The sequence below is a fragment of the Ceratotherium simum genome, chromosome 21, assembly GCF_057802395.1.
Source record: "Ceratotherium simum simum isolate JZ-2026a chromosome 21, ASM5780239v1, whole genome shotgun sequence".
In the NCBI taxonomy this organism is placed as follows: domain Eukaryota; kingdom Metazoa; phylum Chordata; class Mammalia; order Perissodactyla; family Rhinocerotidae; genus Ceratotherium; species Ceratotherium simum.
The window spans coordinates 8,360,998-8,385,187 of record NC_141920.1 but is presented as its reverse complement, the minus strand read 5'-3'; the positions used below and the strand labels follow the sequence as shown (position 1 = coordinate 8,385,187).

General features: G+C 38.9%; 1 protein-coding gene across 4 annotated transcripts in view; it reads left to right on the top strand.

Moving 5' to 3' along the window:
- Positions 1–24,190, top strand: part of DOK5 (docking protein 5) — a 202,024-nt gene that overhangs the window by 81,012 nt on the left and 96,822 nt on the right. For all 4 annotated transcript variants that reach the window (XM_087445101.1, XM_087445102.1, XM_087445103.1 and 1 more), the window contains exons 3-5: positions 16,358–16,472; positions 16,557–16,676; positions 19,481–19,670. In XM_087445101.1, the coding sequence (XP_087301227.1) occupies positions 16,358–16,472; positions 16,557–16,676; positions 19,481–19,670 (425 nt within the window). The remainder of the gene's footprint in view (positions 1–16,357; positions 16,473–16,556; positions 16,677–19,480; positions 19,671–24,190) is intronic.

Sequence of the window (24,190 nt, the reverse complement as noted above, 5' to 3'; positions counted from 1 at the left end):
TTTTGAGAATGGAGTAATTTGAAGCTTCTGCGGAGCTTTGCAATTTGCATATACAAAGTGAATTGCTCGCTTAATTCATTCAGTTCCACAAGGGGAAAAATAATTAGGATACAGCCTACAAAAGCAAGATGGCAAATTACCTTTAGGTAACGGACTCGTTTTCACTCTGTAAACATAAATAAATCATCATCTGTAAATTACCATCAGTAAAAGAAGGGGAAAAATTGGAAATCAAATCCTTGTTTTCTTAAATGGCTTTTGACTTTGCAGCACACCAGAAACATACTTAGTGTTCCCACACAATTCTGGTAGTTGCATAATTCTGATAGGAATGTACCAGTTCCTCAAGGGAATGTACTTTAAAAAATCCAGTTGTATTAATCTTCCCTTGAAACACCAGAAGAAATTTCAACAGTTTCTCCATCTAGTTACAAAATAATCCATTTGGAAAATTGACTTGTGCAATTTGTAATTGTTTTCCAAGTTGTTAATGCAAAACTATATCAGTAGCAAATTAAACTTTTCAAGTATGGCCACTTTGTTAATCGCTGGCTGTTAAACATTTATTTCAATGAATACTATCATTTATGATGAATAAGACATCTGGAGCATGGCTTTAAACAGCCAAACTTTTGGCAGTCCTGTTTTTGGAATTCCTAATTGGATGGCATACTTAAAGATTTATCAGAAATTAGGAGAGAGTTGAATATTTCATTCCTTTGATGGAGTCATAGTGCTTTGCGTTTTTTATACTCAGAAAACTAGAAACCAAGAACTGTACAGTAATTAAGTAGCTCTTAAGTCTCTCTCTGTCCTTTCACTCCTCCTGTTCTAACCTAAGCTAAAGTCATGATCAGTTACTGCCTGATTGTCTGCTGGCCTCTCTGGACCTCATCTCTGCCCTCAGATCATGCTCGCATTCTTCCCATGGTTAAGGCCTCCATGTATGGCAAGCCAGCTGCACACTGCTCAACTCCAGGGGGCGCCATTCTCATCCATTTCATGTGAATGGCACTCTGTAGTTGCATGATGCATCAGCCTTGTTCATTGTCTGCTTATACCATAACAGGGTTTCTCAACCTCAGCATTATTAACATTTTGGTTGTGGGGGCTGTCCTGTGCGTTGTAGGATGTTTAGCAGGGTCTCTAGCCTCCGCTCGTGCAGATACCAGTAGCACCCTTCCAATTTTGACAACCAAAAATGTCTCCAGATGTTGCTAAATATTTCCCCATTGGGACAAGAGGAGTGCCAAATCACTCCCAGATTGAGAACCACTGGTCTACTTTCTAATACATAGATGTGACCATTCTATTTATCTGGTTAAAACCTTTTAACAGATGCTCTTCAGACCTCATGATTGTCACTGATCTCCTGATGGCAGCACACTGGGCCCTTTAGATCTCGCCCTGGTTCAACTACTCCGTCTTCATGCTTTGTCTGTTTCCCATTGCCGCCTGCCTCACTATCACTCTTCCCCACGTTTTTATCCCACCAAACTGCAGTTTCATGATTGTGCATATGTGGTTTCTTCTCCCTGGAAATTCGTCTTTCCTTTCTTTGCCTCATCAACCCTTGCTCATCCTTCATGACCCACCTTAGGAATAACAAGCCCTAACTCAGGAATAATGGCCTCTCTGATCCTTTTCTGTATATTCATTTGGTGGTTTAGTAAAGGGTAGTTAGATTATCTGTGTTTGAATCCCAGCTCCACTATTTGCCAGCTGTGTGAACAAATTAACCTCTGTAGACCTCGGCACTCTTATATGTACAATGAGAATATAACAGTGCCAGCTAGCTAGAGAGGTTGTGAAAAAATTAAATAACATAATCAATACGAAGTGCTTAGAACCCAGTATCTGGCCCATAATTAAGAGTCTGTGTGCCTGGAGTCAAATCCTGCCTCTGCCACTGGTCAGGAATTGTCCAACCCTGGGCGTGTTAATGACATCACTGTGCTTCAGTCTGCTTATCTTTACAGCGGAGATGACGATAACATCCACCTCGGGGTAGAGCTGTCACTTAACATGAGCTTATTGAGGGTGTGCGCCGTGTGAGGCTCAGTTCTTGGCACCAGAGATGTAACAGAGAACAAAGCGGAGACTCCCTGCCCCTGATCAAATGAGGAAGAGATGGACATAAAGGAAATTTATAAGTAAAATATGCAGTGTGTTGGTGTGACTGATAAATGCTAAGGAGGAATTAAAGCAGGGAAAGGGGATGGGAAGCATGGGATGAGAGTGCAGCAGTTTTAGTGGAGTAATCAGAAATGGTGTCATTGAGAAGATAATACGTGAGGAGCTGAAGGTGGGGTGGGAGTGAGTCATGGGGATGACTAGAGGAAGAGTGTTTCCAGACAAAAAAAGCAGATGCAAGGTTTTCTTGCTTGATGGGACTGAAAAGACCACATACATGAAATGGACTTCAGTTGGGCTTTTAAGATAAGGAAAACCATAAGTTGTGCACTACCTTTATTTCAGTGGAGTTGCGTCTCCTCAGTATAATGACCTCCAGTGTCACAAGAGGGAGTGTATGGGAACACTCTGAAAGTTTCGAAGAACTGTCCACTAGATAAGCAGGACTTCTGTGCTGACTTCAGTGTGCGGCTGTATTTCTTCCAGCTATGGAAAGAAATCCGTTTCTCTTAGAGGAACTCAGAGTGTGTGGGAGGGAAACACGCGGTTGGAATATATCTTGAGAAAAGTGAATCAGAGTTTGTTCAGACTGATTTTCAGGCAGTGCCATCCAACATAACCACAGGCTGGAGCCAAAGAGCACCCCACCGACCAGGTAGCCTTCTGTCACTTCCTGCACTGGTCCAGGAGAGGCGAGCTGGACCGCCTTCACCATCTGCCTCGAGTCTCTGGTGAGGGAAGGATACCTCTGTGCAGGGGGAAGATCTGAAGACCCTGCTAAGATGGTATGCACGTGCCACCAAAAGCCTTGAGAAGCGAAGAATCACCAGCATCCCTACTCAACATGCTCTATTTGTGTCACCTAAGTGGACCCGCATATTCACCTGTGTATGATTTTCTTCAGACCCTAAATAACTACAATTAGAAGTTGCAGTTGTGATAACAGCCAGCTGGCTGTCCCTGCTGAAATGTCTGTGAAGATGCTGCTGATGGTGTCAAGTCACAAATGGCATGGTTCCCTTCTCGAGTAAGCTACTCAATTGTGTACGACAGCTTGTCTATTGACAAATCTAAGTTAAAAACTAAGGATGAAGATGCCCGACCGTATAAGGAGTGTATGGTGGGCAATTATATCAGCTAAACATACAGAGTAAATTCTAGATAGTTGAACTCACTCATGTGATTAAATGCAGTAGTTACGAATTTTTGAAGTAATAAATGAATAGTAGTGATTCTAGTAATATTCATGACCTGTATTTCCAGCTTACTTTATTAAAAAGCAGTATGAGGGTGGGAACAGAAAAAGCATCCTCAGTCAATATTTATCTTCAATCTGGCAGTCATGAATTGATAAATCATAATTGACAAACCAGTTGGATTAAAAAGAATAGTATTTTGGGGCTGGCCCGGTGGTGCAGCGGTTAAGTGCATGCGCTCTGCTTTGGCGGCCCGGGGGTCTCAGGTTCGGATCCGGGTACGCACCGACGCACCGCTTGTCAAGCTGTGGCGGCATCTCATATAAAGTAGAGGAAGATGGGCACGAATGTTAGCCCAGGGCCAATCTTCCTCAGCAAAAAAGAGGAAGATTGGCATTGGATGTTAGCTCAGGGCTGATCTTCCTCGCAAAAAAAAAAAAAGAACAGCATTTTAATGCAGATAAGAGTCTTCAGAGGATGCTGAGACAATTCCCTGAAAGGTGGTTGTGGAACAGAATCTTCACATGATGCCAAAGTATCACCCAGTTGTAACTACAAATAGAAAAATGGCTATTTACTGTGGAGAGAAATGACGGCTACCTCCAAGTGATCAAACTGAGCCTCATTTATGGAGGGATGTTCTGACACTGTGTGCCTCCTGATCTGGTGCACTCTGAAGTCCACATCACTTACAAAGCATTCTTAACAGAAATGTTATTTGAATCTCATCAAGCCTTTAGATGTGACTTCCATTTCAGAAGAAATACAGAGAATAGAAAAATTAAGGGCACCATGAATAAACAAACATATCTAGAATATGAAACCTTCTACAAAAATCTGACATGATCTTTTCAAAATGGTAGTGTCATTTCCAAAATGGGGGACTCTTCTAAATTAAATAAGACTCAAATAAGAAGAAATGCAATGCGTGCATCTTCATTGGATCCCGGGTTGAGTGATGGCTGAGGGTTATGGGCACAGCTCTAAAGGACATTTTGGGGACTTTCAGGGAACTTTGAATATGGGATGGAAATTAGATGATACAGGGAATGCTTGCCTGTTTTCTTAGTTGTGAAAATGGCATTGAGGTGATGTGGGAGAACATTGTTATTTATAAGAAATATTTGGTAAAGTTGGAGGGATGATGTGTGTTTATGCCTGCAGTCTACTTTCAAATAGTTCAGCAAAACCATGTGTGTACGCAAGTGTGTAAGTATGCGCACACATACAAACACTCATATATTTATACGTAAAGAGACGTAAAGCAAATAAAATAAAGATGTCAAAATGTTAATTATTGAATCTAGGTGCTTGGTGTACATTGTATTATTTCAACTTTTCTGTGTTTGAAAATCTTCAAAATAAAATTTTGGAAATGAAAATGATGAACATAGAATTTCTGGAGCAAAAAGCAGGAGGCAAAAAACAAAGAAAATTTTTGTTTAAAAAAATGAGGCATAAAGGAATTAGAAAGGATAAAAGAGGACTGGAAAAATTCCCAAAATGTCAATCATAAAAATTAATTTAAGTTGATTGAACACCTGTATCAAAAGACAATGGCTTAGATTGAATAAAAATGTAGTAATCCAATATATGTTTCTTAAAATCAGATAATATGTTTCTACAAGAGAGATATCTAAAATGAAAGCAGAGAAAAAATTTAAAAACAAAAAACAGTCATCCACACAATAGAATACTACATAGAACCCAGAACTTCTTATATTATGCGACAGCATGGATGAGTCTCACAGACATGATGTTAGGTGAAAGAATCCAGACACAGAAAAATAGATATGATATGATTCCATTTATTTTATTTTTTTTTTTTTGCTGGGAAAGATTCGCCCTAAGTTAACATCTCTTGCCAATCTTCTTCTCTCTCTTTTTTTTCCCCTCCCCATAGACCCAGTACATAGTTGTATATTCTAGTTGTAGTAGTTGTAGGTCCTTCTGGTTCTTCTATGTGAGCCACCGCCACAGCATGGCTACTGATAGACAGTGGTGTGGTTCTGTGCCTGGGAACTGAACCCGGGCCACAGACCACTAGACCAGCAGGGCTGGCTCTGTGATTCCATTTATGTAAAGTTTTTTTATAATACGGAACTAACCAACGGTGATGGAAGTCAGAATAGTGGTTTTATTCGTGGGCACTACTGACCCAGGAGGTGGTGGTATTGATTGAAATTTTTTATCTGTCTATCTGGGTGGTGGCTACATAGGTGTGTACACACATAAAGATTCACTGGACTGTAGTCTTGAGATTTCTGTCCTTTGCTGTATGTGCTTGATCCTCCGGACCTGATATTTAGATTCCCTTGCTGGGTGTCCCAAGCAGAATTTCACTAGAGCAGTAGCCTGGGATGTAAACCATGGTGCCATGTGTACCCACATAACAGCAAGTGGTTTTTGAAAAGCTAAATTTTCTTCAACATTTTAAAATCCAAGTAGGAAAGATGAGTTTAGTTCACCGCTGCCTTCTTTTGAATTGACAAATATCTTTTTTTCTCTTAAGAATTAAGAATTGCCTTCCTTTTTCTCCCCTCTCCCAAGTGATGTACTTTTAAAGATATGGTTTACAACTTGCAGAAATATCTTTTCATATATTTTCCTCCAAAACAATTTGCCTCTTTAGTTTTATTCATTTGTTCATTTATTCAGCCAATCACTTATTTTTACTATTTTTTAAGGAGCACATGTTATGGAGTGTAGTATTAGGAAAAACATACGTATATAGAAGCCAGAAGTTCTAGCTTTGAGTGTGGTTCCACCCTTCCATTCTATCTGTGAAATCATAATTATGTTACTTCTCTAATTCTCACTGTTCATCCTTGTAATGGGTTTAATAATAGTACCAAAGATGTTATATCACCTGGAGAATTTAGTATCACCTTGTAACCACTCAACATTGTGCGGTTGACTGAAGTGAGTGGGCTTCCTTCTTGAGAAGTAGATTTATAACTTACTATTGAAAAGAAAAATAGGGTGGGATTTATTCCCTCATTTAATTAGACTATCTCTATTTTTATATAATGGGGCACTGTGTAAGATTTCTTTTGAAAAATTTAAAAAATGATTCAACTACTAAAATAAAACTGATCACCGATATTATAGTGGATTATTATGTAATTAACCAGGACATTTGGTCTCCTTCGTACAAGAAGTGATATCCTTATACAGCAGGATTTGAAGGAAAAACTGAAAATTCTTGGCCAAAAGGAAATCAGACAAAGGTTGTATTAGCCAACTTCTGCTGTGGCACCAATTCCAAAATCTTAATAGCTTATTGCACCTTTATCTCCTGCCCTTGTTACATGAGGGGTCTGGGTTGGCTGTGAGTGTATTGAGCACAGCTGGATTAGTTTGACTCAGTTGAGATCCATCTGCTTGTACATTCAGAGATCTAGGAAGAAGGACGGGAATGTTGTTCTCATGATGGAGGGTTGAAACTCAAGGAGGGAGGAACCGATCTAATTACACACGCATTTAAAGCATCCTCTTGGACGTGGCCTATCTGCTCACATTCTGTTGGCCAAAGCAAGTTGCATGGCCAGGTCCAAACTCATCAGGAAAGAGTCACTAGGGCTTGGAGGGACTTGATGATTGTGAACATCATCCATTGGTGAAAATAATTATATGTGAAAATAATTCAATCTAGAAAATGAACGTTGCTGTAAGGTGCAGAATTTGCCTTTGGTCTGATTATAATTACCTCCAAATGCTAGAGAGAGAATCTTTTTGCCAAGTCCTATCTCTACCCAATCTTTTCCAGCCTCCATGCTCTGAAGCATACTTTATGCATCAGAGAACTTCCTATTTTCATTATCTTTTACCGGAATTTTCAAGGAGCCACTATCTTCTGTGAATTTTGAATTAGTCCAAGGATTGAGCTGGCCCCAGGATGTACAAAATCAGATTAAGTCTGAAGCTAACCTGGGCTTTTGAAAGTAAACATCCGATTTCTAGAGAATATCAAGCATTTCAAAGATCCTAACGTTGACATTTTCAGTGAGCCATACAGATGTTTCTGGTCTTTGATAGGTACAGATTTTAGCTCCGTTTCAAGAGGAAAAAAATCTCTGAGTCAGTAAGCTTAAATACATCCTGGAAAAGCAAAAAGAAGGTTAGAGATTGAGGGGTCACAGATAAATTTGAAAGAGTATCCAGACAGATAGCAGCCCAGAAAATAAACAGAAGCTATTTTGATTGTCTAGCTGGGTCTGCTGTTGTTTTTGCATGGAGATTATATAAAGGGGTAGGTAAAAATATTTAAACTCTGTTTATATACCTTTTTTTTTTTTGTGAGGAAGATCAGCCCTGAGCTAACATCCGGTGCCAATCCTCCTCTTTTTGCCGAGGACGATTGGCCCTGGGCTAACATCCGTGCCCATCATCCTCTATCTTATATGGGACACTGCCACAGCATGGCCTGACAAGCTGTGTGTTGGCGCGCCCGGGATCCAAACCTGCAAACCCCAGGCTGCTGAAGTAGAGCACGCACACTTAACTGCTACACCACTGGGCCGGCCCCTGTTTATATACCATTTTTTTTTTTAAATGTATATAAATTTTATTTATTTATTTATTTATCTCCCCCAAAGCCCCAGTAGATAGTTGTATGTCATAGCTGCACGTCCTTCTAGTTGCTGTATGTGGGACGCGGCCTCAGCATGGCCGGAGAAGCAGTGCGTCGGTGCGCGCCCGGGATCCGAACCTGGGCGGCCAGCAGCGGAGCGCACGCATTTAACCGCTAAGCCACGGGGCCGGCCCTTATATACCATTTTTAATCACAAAATTTGACTTCTTTTTCATTTCTGTTAACTATCAAAACCCTTCTGTTAGTAATGAATATTTGTAACTGGATGTCACTTTAAAGCTCTCTTTGGAACTGTTCTTTTGTCCTTTAAATCATAATTCTCAGATATATTTCAGATTTTTGTCATGAGGCTTGAAAGGCTTTATTGTCTTTCTCACTTAGGAAATGCAATCGTGAAATGCTCAAGAAAGCAAAAGGAGAACAAGTGGTCCTATTCAGATGGGCGACCTTTGAGAAATCAAGTGGGAACCAAATCTTTATCAAGTTTCTGTTGAAATCTATTGTCATGCCTCTGCCAAGTAACTGAGAGTTGTTCTGGGTGACTCTGTGACCTTTAGGTCAATTGGTTATCACCTGGACTGTTGACTCAGTAGAAAATTAAATGAAAGTCAGTTGCATAATAGTAATATTAGATTAGTTGTAGTAGCTTTATGTCATTTTCCTAATTTTGAGGCATTTGTCATTTATTCTTTAATGTTTGTTGTCACAGTATCACCTCTACTCTTATTTACTTACCATTTTGTTTTAAATCAGCTCACACCTTTGTTTAAATAAATCCACTATAAGAGAAAATTTTATTACTACCATCAATAGAAAACCAGTATCACTTGCCATGAACAGGGATTAACATTTAAAAAGAAGTACCTTGGAAAGAAAATAATGTTTTAAAATTCTGGCTACTTTTTGCTGCCTGCCAGCAATCTTTTTTTTTTTTTAATGTGTTAAAAAACACATAACATGAAATCTACCTTCTTAACAAATTTTTAAGTATATAGAACAGTATTATTAACTATATGCACATTGTTGTACAGCAGATCGCTAGAACTTTTTCATCCGAAACTCTATACCCGTTGAACAGCAACTCCCTAATTCCCCCTCTCCCCAGTCCCTGGCAACCACATTCTAGTTTCTGCTCCTGAGTTTGACTAGTTAGGATACGTCATGTAAGCGGAATCATGCAGTATCTGCCCTTCTGTGACTGGCTTATTTCACTTAGCATAATGTCCTCCAGGTCCATCCATGTTGTCACAAATGGTAGGATTTTTTTCTTTTTTAAGGCTGAATAATAATCCGCTGTATGTGTATACCACGTTTTTAAAATCTATTTATCCATCAGTGGACATTTAGGTTGTTTCCATACCTTGGCTATTGTAAATAATAGTTCAATGAGCATGGGAGTGTAAATATCTCTTTGTGATCCTGTTTTCATTTCCTTTGGATTACGTACTCAGAAATGGGATTGCTAGATCAGATGGTAGTGCTGTTTTTAACTTTTTGAGGAGCCTCTGTACTGTTTTTCACAGCAGCTGCACCATTCCACATTCCCACCAACAAGACACAAAGCTTTTGATTTTTCCTCTTTGTATTTTTTTCAATAATGGCCATGCTAACAGGTGAAAGGGGACGTCTGACTGTGGTTTTGATTTGCATTTCCCTGATGATTATGATGCTGAGCAACGCTTCACATACTTGTTCGCCATTTTTGTATCTTCTTTGGAGAAATATCTTTTCAATCCTTGGCTCAGTTTTTAACTTGCCTGCTTTTCTGCTACTGAGTTGTAGTCGTTCCTTATTTTGTATATTTTGTATATTTTTGTATATTAGCCCCTTATCAGACATGTGGCTTGAACATATTTTCTCCCATTCTGTAGGTTGCCTTTTCACTCTGACGATTGTTTCCTTTGCTGTGCGGAAGATTGTTGCTTGATGTGGTCCCACTTGTCTATTTTTGGTTTTGTTGCCTGTGCTTTTGGTGCCATATCCGATAAATCATTGCCAACGCCACTGTTATGAAGCTTTTTTTCTTGTTATGTGTTCTTCTAGGAGTTTATATTTAAGGTCTGGCATTTAAGTCTTCAATCAGTTTTGAGCTGATTTTCACGTATGGTGTAAGCTAAGAGTCCAATTGCATACTTTTGCAAGTCTGTATGTTGAAGAAACTCTCCCTTCCTCATTGTGTATTCTTGGCAAAGGATCTTGAAGAAGATCATTTGTTCACATTCGCAAGGGTTTATTTCTGAGCTCTCTATTTGATTCCATTGGTCTATATGTCTGTCTTCATGCCAGTACCATCCCGTTTTGATTACTGTAGCTTTGTAATACACTTTGAAGTCAAGAAGTGTGAGGTCTTCAGCTTTGTTCTTTCTCAAGATTATTTTGACTATTCGGGATCCTTTGTGGGTCCATGTGAATTTTAGGCTTGCTTTTTCTATTTCTGCAAAAAATGCTGTTGGGATTTTGATAGAGATTGCATTGAATGTGTAGTTCAGTTTGAATAGTATGGACATTTTAACAATATTAAATCTTCCAATCTGTGAACATGGGATGTCTTCCCATTTATTTGTGCCTTCTTTGATTTCTTTCAGCAGTGTTTTCTATTTTTCAGTGTACAAATCTTTTCCCTCCTTGGTTAAATTTATTCCTAAATATTTTATTCTTTTTAGTGTTATTGTACATGGGATTGTTTTCTTAATTTCCTTTTTGAATTGTTCACTGTTAGTATATAGAAACACAACTGATTTTAGTATGTTGATTTTGTATCCTGCAATTTTACTCCATTCATTTATTAGTTCTAAAAGATTTTTTGTGGAATCTTTAGGGTTTTCTACATAGAAGATTATGTCATCTGCAAACAGAGACAATTTTACTTCTGCCTTTACAATTTGGAGGCATATAGTAGAAAAAAATGCAATAATACAAAGAGACAAACAATGTAAGTCTGCCCAAACCCTTAGTGCCCCTCAGCACGTATACATACAAGAACATGTATGTGTGCACGCATGCATATGTAAACATTTATTTTTTTATAGAACTGGGAGCAAACTACGCATACCAAGGTGATCCAGCAAAACTATTTCTGTTTTAAATATGGAGTTTTAACATTTCATATTTCAAATTTTAATTTACCTTCAATTGAAATAAAATGTGCTGTATGGAGTTAGCTTGTGTTACTCGAAACAATGAGTGTGCGTCTCTTACATTAGCGTAGAAATCCTTGTGTGTGAATTAAGCCGTTGCTCTGTCAGAGCAGGGAGTAATTCTAGGTCTGAGTGCTGAAGTAGCATTCTGATTCCAAGAGCACAGTTCCCTTGTTCATGCGTTGTTTTCCTCTGACTGGACAATTTCAAATGACTGTCTCCAAGTTTGCTGAGTCTTCTGCTTCAGCAAGTGTGTGCTGAACCCCTCTAGTGAAGTTTTCAATTCAGTTATTATAGTCCTTAGCTCCACATTTTCTGTTTGGCTCTTTCCCTGAATAAAGCCAGTTTGTAAGGTCTGAGAGGGGTGACTGCTTTTTAAATGTGTAGATCCCAACACAAAGTTACAAGGAACATGAAGAAACAGAAAACATGGCCTAATTAAAGTAACAGAATAAATCTCCAGAAAGTGACCCCGAAGAAATGGAGGTCTATGAATTACCTGACAAAGAATTCAAAATAGCCCTCATGAAAATGCTCAATGAGCTTAGGGAAATGAGTTTTGGGCTGATTGAAGAAAAGCAATGAAAAGGCTCAGAGGCATTGATCTCCTTAAGTCCCCCAGCTTTGCATGAGCTGAACAGCCTTATGGGGAAGATAGGTGGAGAGATGCAGAGGGGCTGCAGAGATGCCTTACCCTTGAGTGCAGATGTCAAGGGAAGGGGGTCAAATGTTAAAACCTATAAGCAAACTTAGTCCTTGCCAAATGATTCAGTTCTCACCTCAGGGCCTTTGCACTTACCATTACCTGTGTTTGGAATGGCTAGGCCTAGTTATCCACATGATTCACTCTTTCAGATCTTATGAGCCTCTGCTCAAATGCTCTCTTCTCAGAAAGGGCTTCCTTACCCTTATGTAAAATGGCAAATACCCCTAGCCTACACTAAATCCTTTTTCGCAGCTTTATTTGTCCTCATCAATTCCTTATCCCTCCCTTTTGAAATGTTTCTTTGTTTATTTTCTCCCTTATTGGAACATAGTCTCCGGAGGGGCAGAGTCTTCGTCTATCATTGAACATCTTATCCCCAGTGAATATAACAGTTTTTACTTGACACAGAGTAAATGCTAAAAATGAATGAATGAATTATAAATAAATAGCAAATACACAATGAATTAAAACTTTTCCTGGATGAATGGATACAAGGAAGTTTCTTGCAAAGGAGATGTGGTTCTACTACAATTGTGTTTAAGTGGTTCCCTCCATGAAGGCTGTCATACTGAAGAAATTTTTACATGTTTTCTGTGAATCTATATACAAAGACAGGATAATCATGTAGAGTTTACGGTGTATCTATTCTCTTGCACTATGAAAGAAAAATAAAATCTATAACTACGGCGGCTCAGGAGGGAGTTTTCCTAAAAAGTTTTGAGCTTGGCAGGAAATAACTTCTGGTTGACCTGAGACAAAGAAAAGACAAGAGATTCAAACTGAAGGTGAACTGAGAGAGTTAGTGCATGCACAGGGCCCTGCATGCTCACTCTCTCTGAGGCAGTATTGAGGATCCGATACAGTCACTTTTGATGGTCAGATACACTTATGTAGCTCCCATTTAAAATAATATTCATATTAAACAAGAATCTGAGACCTTATCAAAATCTGTTTGTTTCAAAACTGATTCTTTGGGCGCAAATTATTTCCTTGTAAAAGAAATATTAAAAAATATGTCCTCCCTCGGTTTTCTTATTTATAAAGTTGAGTGATGGTGGAAATAAATATGTCTTATAAAGGTTTTTATGTGACTTATAAAGATATCTGCTGTTAGTTACCATAATGATCACTTTAGCTTGTATTTTGAGGAAGACTCTATTATGAATTAGTGTAGATTGCAATTCTTGTGAAAGTAAGGCGTGTGTGTGGGTTGTGTGTGCGTGTGTGTGTGTGTGTGCACTTGCTCTTTGGGATGTGGTTCTGAGACGGGTTCTATTGCTTTAAGACCTGATAGTCCTTTGACACGTAAAACAGAATGCTGCCTGCTCTGTGAATACTCACTCACCTCCCCTGAGCGGGGGCGTTGCGTTACTTATTATCTAAACCAATTTCCACAGTGGGTAATTGTGTTCTGACTCATGCAATTCTCCCTACATTTCCTGACTGTTTCAGGTGACTTATTCCTTCCTCTTTGCCCTTAATGGATGTGTAATGAAATGATATATTTCAAAGTCATTGCTGTGTTTCGGGCGATGGTGGACTACTCTTATATAATGTCTCAGTGGAGGGTCAGAATAAAGCCGGGGGCATTCATGCCCTACTTCTACCCCCCGTGAAAATAATGAGGTTCTCAAATCCGAGATGACTTTTGAGGCTAAAGATTCTCTGTGCTGACAGTTTTTAGAGTTAGGCATCAACGTTTCAGATGGGTGAAGAGCCCAGGCTTTGGGGTCGGTTTGCCTCATTCACAACTCGGCTCTGTCATTTTTTAGCTGTGAACTTGGGCACATGACTTTAACCTTTCTCATCCACAGTTTCTTCATCTGGAAAATACTGATAATAATAATATCTGTTTCATAGGATTTTTATGAGGGTCAAATGAGACATTCTATATAGAAATACTAAAGCACAGTAGGTGGCGTATGGTGGGGGCTCAATAAATGTTGATTCTCAAATGATTGTTTTTCATTGATTCAGTCCATCAGTAAGTCATTGACAGGTGACTCGTGTCCAGCTGGGCACTGGAGAGATAAACGGATTAATTACAACAACTGGTAATGGAATACACCTTCATGCAGCCATATGGGAGCAGAGAGAAGGGAACAATTAATTCACACTGGGGTCAGGGCAAGTTTCCCAGAGGAAGTGGGCCTGGAAGGAAAAGTGAAATTTCCCTGGAGGAAGAGGCAGGAGAGAGAGGCATTCACCTTGGAGAAGCACCGTGCAAGTAAATTTGTGGGTGAGTTTAGTCTTGTTCATCAAGTCCGCATATATTCATGGAGTTCCCGCTATGTGACAGGCTCTGTGTTAGATTCAGGAGACACAGTGGTGAGCAAAAAATATACAGTCCCTGCCCTGTGGAATGCTAGAGGCAAGACAGGTACTGAACCTTAACTCATAGAGCCATCAGAGGGCTGTAGGGCAAAGATATCATTGGATGGTAGAGCCTTGAGACTCTGATTAGATTGGAGAAGGCTGAGCAGTAGGATCTCTGCAGACAACTGAGATTTAAACCACAACCTGTAGGGTGAGTGGGAGTGAAGTAGGGGAGAGTGGGGCAGGCTCTGTGCCGGGAGAGTCATGGCACCTCTGGGAACTGAATACAGGCCAGTGTGGCTGGGACATAGGAAGCGTGGGGAAGACATCAGAGAGGAGGTTGGTGAGATAGCTATGGGGAAGACCACAGAGGCCTTGGTGGTCATTCTAGGGATTTGGGCTTTTGTCCCAAGTGCAGTGGGAAGTCACTGAAGTTTTCTGTTTTATGCATAGATATGCTGGAATCAGACCTGTGTTTTGAGGAGATCATCTAAATGCTGTGTTTAAGGTGAATTAATGGGGTTCGGATGGAAGTGGAGAGACTAATAAGTAGTTGTGGCAGGATGCTAGTGGCTTGTATGGAGGTAGTGGCACAAAAATAGATAAGCAAAAAATGAATGGTTGCATCTGGTAAACGCTAGGGGACTTGGTTTAGTTGGAGAATATGATAGGTAGTGTCAAGCCACTGAAGAGATTGGTTGGGCCAGCTTTGGGGGAACCCTGGTGTCTTAGTCCATTTAGGCTGCTATAACAAAAATACCCTAAACTGGGTAGCTTGTAAACCACAGAAATTTATTTCTCACAATCCTAGAGGCTGAGAAGTCCAAGGTCAAGTTGCTGACAGATCTGGTGTCTGGTGAGAACTTCCTTGCTGGTTCATAGAAGCATCTTCTTGCTGTGTCCCCACATGGCAGAAGGGATGAGGGAGCTCTTTGGGGTCTGTTTTATAAGGGCACTAATCCCATTTGTGAGGGCTCTGCCCTTATGACCTAATCATCTCCCAAAGGCCCCACCTCCAAGAGCCATCACCTGGGGGTTTAGGATTTCAACACATGAGTTCTAAGGGGCCACAAACATTTGGTCTGTAGCAACCATTATGATATTTCGTGCTAAGAAATTTGCATTTATATCATAAAAAGAGCCAGTGGAGGTTAAGAAGCAGGGAAATGAAATAATCAGATTAGTGTGTGCAGGGAGGATATTAATTTCTTTCCCCACCTACTTTTTGAACCACACATTTATTGAAGTTAGAGTAAAAATGGGAGAAATGGTTCAACATTACTGAAGGCAAAGATGGATGGGAGCCATATTCTTTTATATAACAACACAAAAGAGATATACTAAGGGGAGGTTAAACTTGTTAGCATGAAACAGTCATTAATCGTCTTAATACTCTACCCTGAAGCCACCTAAGTCTTCTCTCATGTAGGACGCAATTATTACACCCTTCAAATGTAGCAGGGGATCTGGATATAACTGAATGCAGGACGGTCATTTTGAAAAGACAATAAGCCAACACACTTTGTGGGAGGGGAGCACTTTATAAAAAGTGTGAAAGGGACCAAGAGATTGTGGGAGAGAAGAGAGAGAATGGTTAACGGGGAAAGATTTCCCTCCTGATAGGAAGAAGGCGATACCATGCAATGTTCTGAGACTCTACAACAGAGGCCCCCTAACCATTGAGAAGCTGGGATTAAGTCAGAGAGAGTGGGGATCTATTTCACAAACCAAATTCATATGGACTCTCTGTGTTGAAATATGTGACTTGAACCCCGAGTAGAGGGACATTTTTGAGACTCCTAACACTCCGTCTCTGACTGGCAAAGAGTGAGATAATTTAGTATGAATTGGACCACCATTTCCTCCCCTTCCCTGGGTCGATATGTTTCAGATGCTTACACAGGGAGTACTCTGAAGGGATGGCGAATTTGAAAGGCTGTCCACAGTGATAGAGATAGACATGAGAACTATTGAGAAGGTCAAGTCTTCGGGGGTAAAAAAACTCAAAGAAGCTTTCTACCTCTATGGAGTTTTGAGCCTGTGCCACTTAATATGCTTCAGAAAATTTGTAAAGGAAAGGTAATGTTAACCTTCCTTGCTACGTATTAAGGATAACACTGAAATAATTCGTAGCTTTTGAATACACATTTTTCTGTCAAGCCGTGTTCATTGGTGAAGTGCCTTCTACTTTCTGTGCCTCCACTTAGCTTGGTGGTGTTGGTTGGAGGCATTGATACAGGGAGTGTGATCAAACTTGCCATCATTCATTTTTCAGGTTACAGAACTCAACAACGTGAAGAATGTAGCTCGATTGCCAAAGAGCACCAAGAAACACGCCATAGGGATTTATTTCAGTGATGATACCTCCAAGACCTTCGCTTGTGAATCAGGTTTGTTTGGGGCAGGAGGGCTTTTGATTGTAGCTGTTAAGTGGGCACTGGGTGTACAGGTTAATCTTTTGGACATTCCTGCAGATCTGGAGGCTGATGAATGGTGCAAAGTACTCCAGATGGAGTGTGTAGGGACACGGATCAATGACATCAGCCTCGGAGAGCCTGACTTACTGGCTACTGGAGTTGAGAGAGAACAGAGTGGTATGTAAAGAAAATTCTCTCCTTCGCCCTCTTCTAAAACTGTTTTTGTCCCCATATAATAAAGCATAAGACATCTTCATTATGTAAAAATTCTGAAGTTATAAAAATGTGTAAAGAAAGAAGTAAAAATAACCTTTTATTTCACCCAAAACCTGTGTTAGTATTTCAGTGTATTTCTTTTCTTAATCTATTTTTGATGCATAATATGAATGTATCTACTTTAATAATATCAGCTAGAAATTTTGGGGAACCTGCTGTGTGCCATTTTCTGTGGAAGATACATTAGACCATTTAATTTTCCCAGCAGCCCTATGACATAGGTACTATTACTTCCCCATTTTTACAGATGAGGAGACTGAAGCTTAGAAGAACTAAAGATCTTGCTTCAATTCCAATAACTAGTGTTTGATTTCAGACTATACTCTTGGGCCTATATTTGTAATATACAGATTTTACAGTGTAATGGGTTTTGTCTTGCCTTTTTCACTGAAAAATTTATTGAAAGCTTTTCGATGTTTTTAATAGAATCTGAACTTCATGAATATTTCAAGTTTAAACCCACCTAAATCTGTGATTATTTATTTATTTACTGAAACACTTGAGCCAATTCTTTGAGCTCAACACTCAAACTGGGAATAAATCATTGTTTGTAATAATGACCAAAATATTCATGAACACTTCAGCAAAAATCAGTGTTAGTTTACAGTACGAGCCTGGAGGTGAGGAATCATTTCTTTGTCTCCAAATAACTGAGCCTGTGACAGGGTAGATTGGATCCCAGATTCTGCTTCAGCTTATTGACTTGATCTATGAGGGAGGATATGTCACAGTGAAGAGACTGTGGGACACCTGGCTTGGTTACGAACATCGCGGAGGTGGAATTGGACTGGCCCTTTCCATGAGTGCACACTCCACTTGTTAGTAAAACATGCCCTCCCTCCCAATTGGAAGTAGGTCTTCATGACATCTTTACAGTCTGAGACTATTCTGGATGCACCGTATCTGCCATAATCCATCTCCACGCAAGTGTCATTGATGGAGACCTAGAAGTGCTGAGTAACTCAGAGGAGCCTCTTTGTAGACTGGGAAATGGAGCTGCAGAGAGAGGTTAAGTCATTGACCAGGGTCATACAACCGAGCACCAGGCTCCTCCTTCTGTGGCTCACTAAATCAGGATGCTCTGGGCTGAGGGGATGTACCCATAGTGCCTCGCGGACAGATGCATATGAAGCCAAGCATAAAGAGGAGCAAATGGCAGATTTTGATTTTTTTTTACTGTAGAATACTAAGATCAGCACTTATTTTCACAAATTTGTATTTGTGAAGCTGAATTGTGATAGTGCTACAAACTGAATTCAAGGGTCAGCTGTGCCTAGGAGTGACCTTTCCCATACCAATTTTCTATGCCTCAGTTTCCTCTTCTGTCAAGTAGGAATATGAATACTTCTGGTATATAACTACTAGGGATTATTGTGAAACTCAACTATGCCTTTTAAGGCACTTTACAATGTGAATTTGTATGCCTTCAAGTAATTGTAATTAAAGTGGTCCCTCTTACCGCTGTTGTTGATGTCATTTTTGAGTGAAGTAGTTATAGAAGAACTTAGACGCAAATAAATTGGAAATGGTCTCTTTTACTTTTTACTTAATGGTGACAGTCCTTCTTACTTGTTCCACAACTCTCCAGGGGGAAATTTCCTCCTTTAGAATGTACTTTTAAAATAATAATTACTAGAAAGCCTCAAAAATTTGGTTATTGGGAGTTTGAAATAACTTAGAAAATTTGAATAACAGATGTATGAATACATTTCGTGAACGTAATCTTGACACTCCTATTTACTAAGTTCGCCTGAAATCTATGAAAATTCTAATGACTTTTTTATTATAAAACAATTAATTTAGAGTAACATTAGTATTATTAGTGCCACAGTATTTTTTCAGATCTAGAAAATCTATCATAATGATGGATAGGTGAAAATGTGCCTGCTATAGTAATAATATTTTTGTTCATATTTCACTTAAAGATTTTGGCTCTATAACTTTCTAAATTAATGAATTTTCTAGAAATGTAACAGAAATACCATGACAGTATCTGTGGGGATGAAAATTTGGTTGTAGTAATAAACCAAGTAGTTTATTTAGAGTAATCTTGGTTAAATTTTAACAATCATCCAAATAAGCAAATGAATATTTCTTTCCAGTATTTGACTAAAGAGGGCTCTTTGTTAAAACCACTTCACATATGTCCAGTGGAATTTGCCCAAACTGTGTGTCAGTTAAGCGCATAGTATTAGTGTGGAGTTTTAGTTAAATAATTTGGGATACAATTTTATTCATTTAGTTATGAAAATTATAAATTGATCAATATAACTTTAATATCATTAAACCATGCAACAATTATTTTGCACCTGCATCTTTTGTGAACACAAAAGTGCGGGTGTAATTAATATGTACTTGGCAGGAAAAAAATTACTTTTAATGGTTTCATTGCTTTAGTCTTTTATTGGCATACAATTTTTTTATTATGCAAATTTAAAAATTCTAAAAGTGGTCTTTGCTCATGTAAACAGTGTTTAGTGTATGTTGACAGCCAGACTGTATCATTATTATGTGATTTAATGTAGTCTTCATTTACAAAATCATTTTCTGGGACTGTTAATTTGTGAGAAAGGTTTATCTTCCTGAATATTCAACTGAAACCTAGAATGTGAGCTTGAATTATTTTGAAATGCCTCTTTGTTCCTACAATGTCTTTGATGTTTTATTCCTGGGGATTTTAGACTAACCTTTTGTTTTTCTCCCAGAGAGATTCAATGTGTATTTGATGCCATCTCCTAACTTAGATGTACATGGCGAATGTGCCTTGCAGATTACATATGAGCACATCTGTCTTTGGGACGTCCAGAATCCCAGAGTCAAACTCATCTCTTGGCCGCTAAGCGCCCTGCGGCGGTATGGACGAGATGCTGCTTGGTTCACTTTTGAGGCAGGGAGGTGAGTTTCAGGACTGTTTTTCCACGTCCGCCCCGCCCCCTGGTTCATACCATTTGAGGCCTGAGTTTGCATATGAGATCCAACCTGAAGCACACTTCGGGAAATGCGTAGAGCTACGCGTGGAGAATGCTAAGCGTACTGTAAAACATTCATGCAGTGAACATGGCTTTCTTTCGCATGAACGATTCTAATGTTTCATGAATGTGATATGAATTTTCATTACATGATTTGATTCCATACCACAAACTGAAATTGAACTATGTAGAAATGCTAAAAATATACCATTTACTGGGTCAAGCTAAACAGAGGCCAACTTCTTGGTTTTTGGAAAACGTCCATATTGTTATTCTATTTATGTTTCCCCACTGAGCTAACTATGGCAGATTCTCAATATGAGGGGCCATTGACATTTCTGAAGTTATGGTTTATTGGGTTCCATCTATTTTTCTCACAGTATAAAGAATGACACTAATACTGGAAGAGATTAATTCTAAAACTTGCTTATTGTAATACCCAATGAGCACTTTTAGGGCTTTTCCTTTTTCCTTTTAGAGGTTAATTTTGGAGAGAGAACATGGTGCCAATAATATTCGAGTAGATCATTAGCTACAAAGAGATTAGTCTAATCAATATCTCGTTTTCCTTCTCCACTACTCTTTCCCCCTCAGAATTTAGGCTCCTTTTTTGAAATACTGCAGATAAATTTTATATTTTAGAATTTTAAATGACTGAATTTTAAGAAATACAAGTCCTTCTGTATATGGCCAGACATTAAATTAAAGTTGAAAACAATCAACTTTTGACTTAAAAAAAATTTTTTTTTGTTTGTAAAAGTGGACAGAACACGATACTTGATATAAAGAGAGTAAAAACAGAAGTTCTAAACACCTGAGACCCTAATTCACATGAATATGTGACAGTGATGCTCCACTCAAATTAACCTGTTCATTCCGTTATAAACAAAGCCCAGTTATTTAAAATTTCCTTTTCAGAAATATTAATTTGATGCTCTTTCAACAATCTTAGAAAGTTTTAAAATTCTTCTTTCCATACAGCTCTTCTCTGGCCTATTTTATTTTTAAATACCTGGAAATTGAAATGCTATAAATGAGTCAGTGAATCTCCCAGAAACTGCAAAGGTCCTCATATTAGAAAATAAAACTTTAATCTTCAGAACAGTGTTCTTTTTTTTGTCAGAATTACTTATTTATTATCCTTATGGGAAACTATCGAAAATTAAGAATTTGCTTGGGAAGATGGGTATATTTCCCTGTTTGTGTCTCAGAAATTATTTATATATTTGTTGTCACCAGTGAAAGCTAGGTATAAAAAATATTTTTATAATAGAAATAGACTTTTCTGTTGACTATATACCTCGCATTATTCCCCACTCGTATTTCATATTGACGTGTAGGAGAATTCTGTGTTGATCAGAACGTTTTGGGCTTATTTGGGGCAACACTTATTCAAACATTAATATTTTTCCATTGTTCTTTGATTTACTATTTATAGTAAATAGTAATAGGAAAAGAGTATGGCTTTTTATGGTAATTTCTGAAGCCTAAAACCTTAGTAAACTTTCGTGTAGTGTCTCATGACTAGTTGAAACTTTTTTTGAAATTATCTCAATCTTCCAAATTTTAATACTACTGATATCTTGCAAAAGTTTAACTTATTCATGTTGAAATCTGGTAGAACTGCTCAAGGTCTAGGAGATTGTTTTAAAGACTTTGATATTTCTCCTAAGTGATGTAGGAAACCGTAGAGATTTTTAAGCAGGTATATTTTGGTATGTCTGCATGTGTGTGTTATGTAATCATGTTCATATTTTGTAAACAGTAGGATAGACGGGGCAGATGTGGATGTGAAGAGATGCTAAAGTAGCTCCTGTGAGAGAAAAGGTGGATGAAAAGTATGGATATGTTGGAAATCTACATTTCAGAATTATTCCAATGGTCTTTGACCATAAGCTATAAAGAACTGAGCTGGAAAATGAAAGAGTTTTATTCCATGACTTTGGTCTCTTTACGGTCTGAGCTTTTGGGTATTTCGTCCAAGAACTCCAGCACTTAGATGATTTTAATACCTTCAGTCCATACCGCACAGTGTTGTGCCTCAAATGTTGTAGGGACTTGAAATATTCATTGATTTTGAATAGCATTCTTTTTCCGTGGTTGTACTTTGTGGGGCTGGTGCAGACTTGAGATTGAATGATCAGAAGGGGGAGTATTGGGAATGTCTTTTTAGGTTCTTATTGATTTCTCAGACAACGTGATGTAGTGTAAGGAGCACTGATTTGGGAGTCAGAGACACCCTAGTTTCTAATCTCTATTCTTTATTAGCTGTTGGCCTTGGACAAAGTGTTTAGTTTCCCTTGTAAGTTTATCCGAGTAATAACTTCCTTGCAGGAAAAGCAGCAATGCATGTCGATGACCCAGAAGGGTCCTGGGCTTCTCCTAAATAGTATCTTTGATTTTTTTTTTTTTTTGAATACTCTCCTTTCTCTCTTCATCTTTTTTACCAAACTTTTTTTTTTTTATAATTTTATTTATTTATTTTTCCCCCAAAGCTCCAGTGGATAGTTGCATGTCATAGCTGCACATCCTTCTAGTTGCTGTATGTGGGACGCGGCCTCGGCATGGCCGGAGAAGCGGTGCGTCAGTGCGCGCCCGGGATCCGAACCTGGGCCACCAGTAGCGGAGGGCGTGCACTTAACCACTAAGCCACAGGGGCGGCCCCAGTATCTTTGATATTTTATTATGATTACTTTTGAAGCAAGACTCGGGTTTGCAGGATACAGACAGTGTTAAATGCAAGGTAATATTACTATTTTATATTTTGCCTGAAACTCAAATAAAGATGGATTTTTATAGTTACCATCAAGATGCTCAGGATAATAAGATCATTTGTGTTCCCCCAAGCGTGAAGGTTTCATATCTGCCTTACTTTATTAGCGAAGACAATTTTTTTCCTTGGCTATTTTTGAATGTGTTCAAAACAAGGCAGTTTCATATTAACTAAGGTAATTTTCTCCCAGTCTCACATTGATAAATGAACAGGAGTTAAATCCATCTAGGCAAATAGTTTTCACATATCCAACATGCATCTGCAAAGATTCCATAATATTCTGTCTAGAACACAGGGAATCTTCCCAAAGACCTTGGGCAAAATTCTGCTCACCTTCAGCCTCTGTTGGAGTTGGAACTGAGTGTTATTCCTGCTCAGTGGCCCCATTTCACCCCACCAAGACTGACAATGAACATGTATAATAAACTGGGCTAGGAGTTGGAGGAAATTAAATTAAATTACAGTTCCTCTACATACTGGATGTAGGACCTTGAGTGAGTGACCTGACTCCTTGAGCTTCCATTGGCCACCTATAAGATGGGTTTAATATATTACATATCTCACATGATTGCCGTGAAGATTAGTTATAAAACATATAAAAACTCCTGGCATAATGCCTGGCACATTGTATCAATTCAACCTGACACAAGCAGAAAAGAAATTCATTGGCTTAAATAACTCAGAATCCAGGGAGTAGGAATGGCTCAGGCGTGGTTTGATTCAGAGTCCAAATGATGACCCTAGGTTTCGTCTCTCAGTCCTATTTCTTCTAGGATGGCTTTACTCTGGCTCCACATGGTGGCTTCCAGGAGCTCTGGGATCTTCTCACACTATGAGACAATAAAAGAGAGAAATTCCTACCACATGTTCACTGTGTGTCAGGGACTGTACCAACCACTTTATGCAAAGCACAGGGTGCAAATAGGATGGAGATGGCTCTCCCAAAGCAGGAAGAGGATATTGATGCCTTCAGAAGGGGAACGGATGTGAGGTTTTTAAAAAAATAACGGAATGTGTCCAATACAGCATGTAATAATTGCTCAAAGCAAACAGGGTGAAGCAGCTATTTGACTGTAATTAGCAGTGTCATTCACAATGTCACTCATACAGGACATCGGTTCTCAACCAGGGGTGATTTTGCTCCCACGGGACATTTGGCACTGTCTGGAGACATTTTTGGTTGTTACAACTTGGGTGGGGGTACTACTGGCATCTCGTAGATAGAGGGCCAGAGATGCTGCCAAACATCATACAATGCACAGAACAATGCCCCACAACAAAGAATTATTAGGTTCAATTATCCAGGTGAAAAACTCTGCTCTACCAGACCTATCAGCCATTGAAAATAATCACTAATATTTATTGAGCCCTTACTATATGAAAGTCACTATACTAAGCATTTTACACGTACTATCTTATTTAAGCCACTTAGTGATCATATAAACTAGGGAATATTATTAGTCCCATCTTAAAAGGAAACTTGGGCCAAAGGCACGTGTGTGTGATTGGTCCAAAGGCACAAGACTAGTAAATAGTGGATTTAGGAGTGATACTCAGGTTTTCTCACTTCCAAACCCTAAGATTTCTAAGAAAGCTAAGTATCATCGTTCTACTAAATGAGCCTAGTTCTTAATTAACTTCTACAGAGAGAAGGAAGAGAAGTAAGTAATATA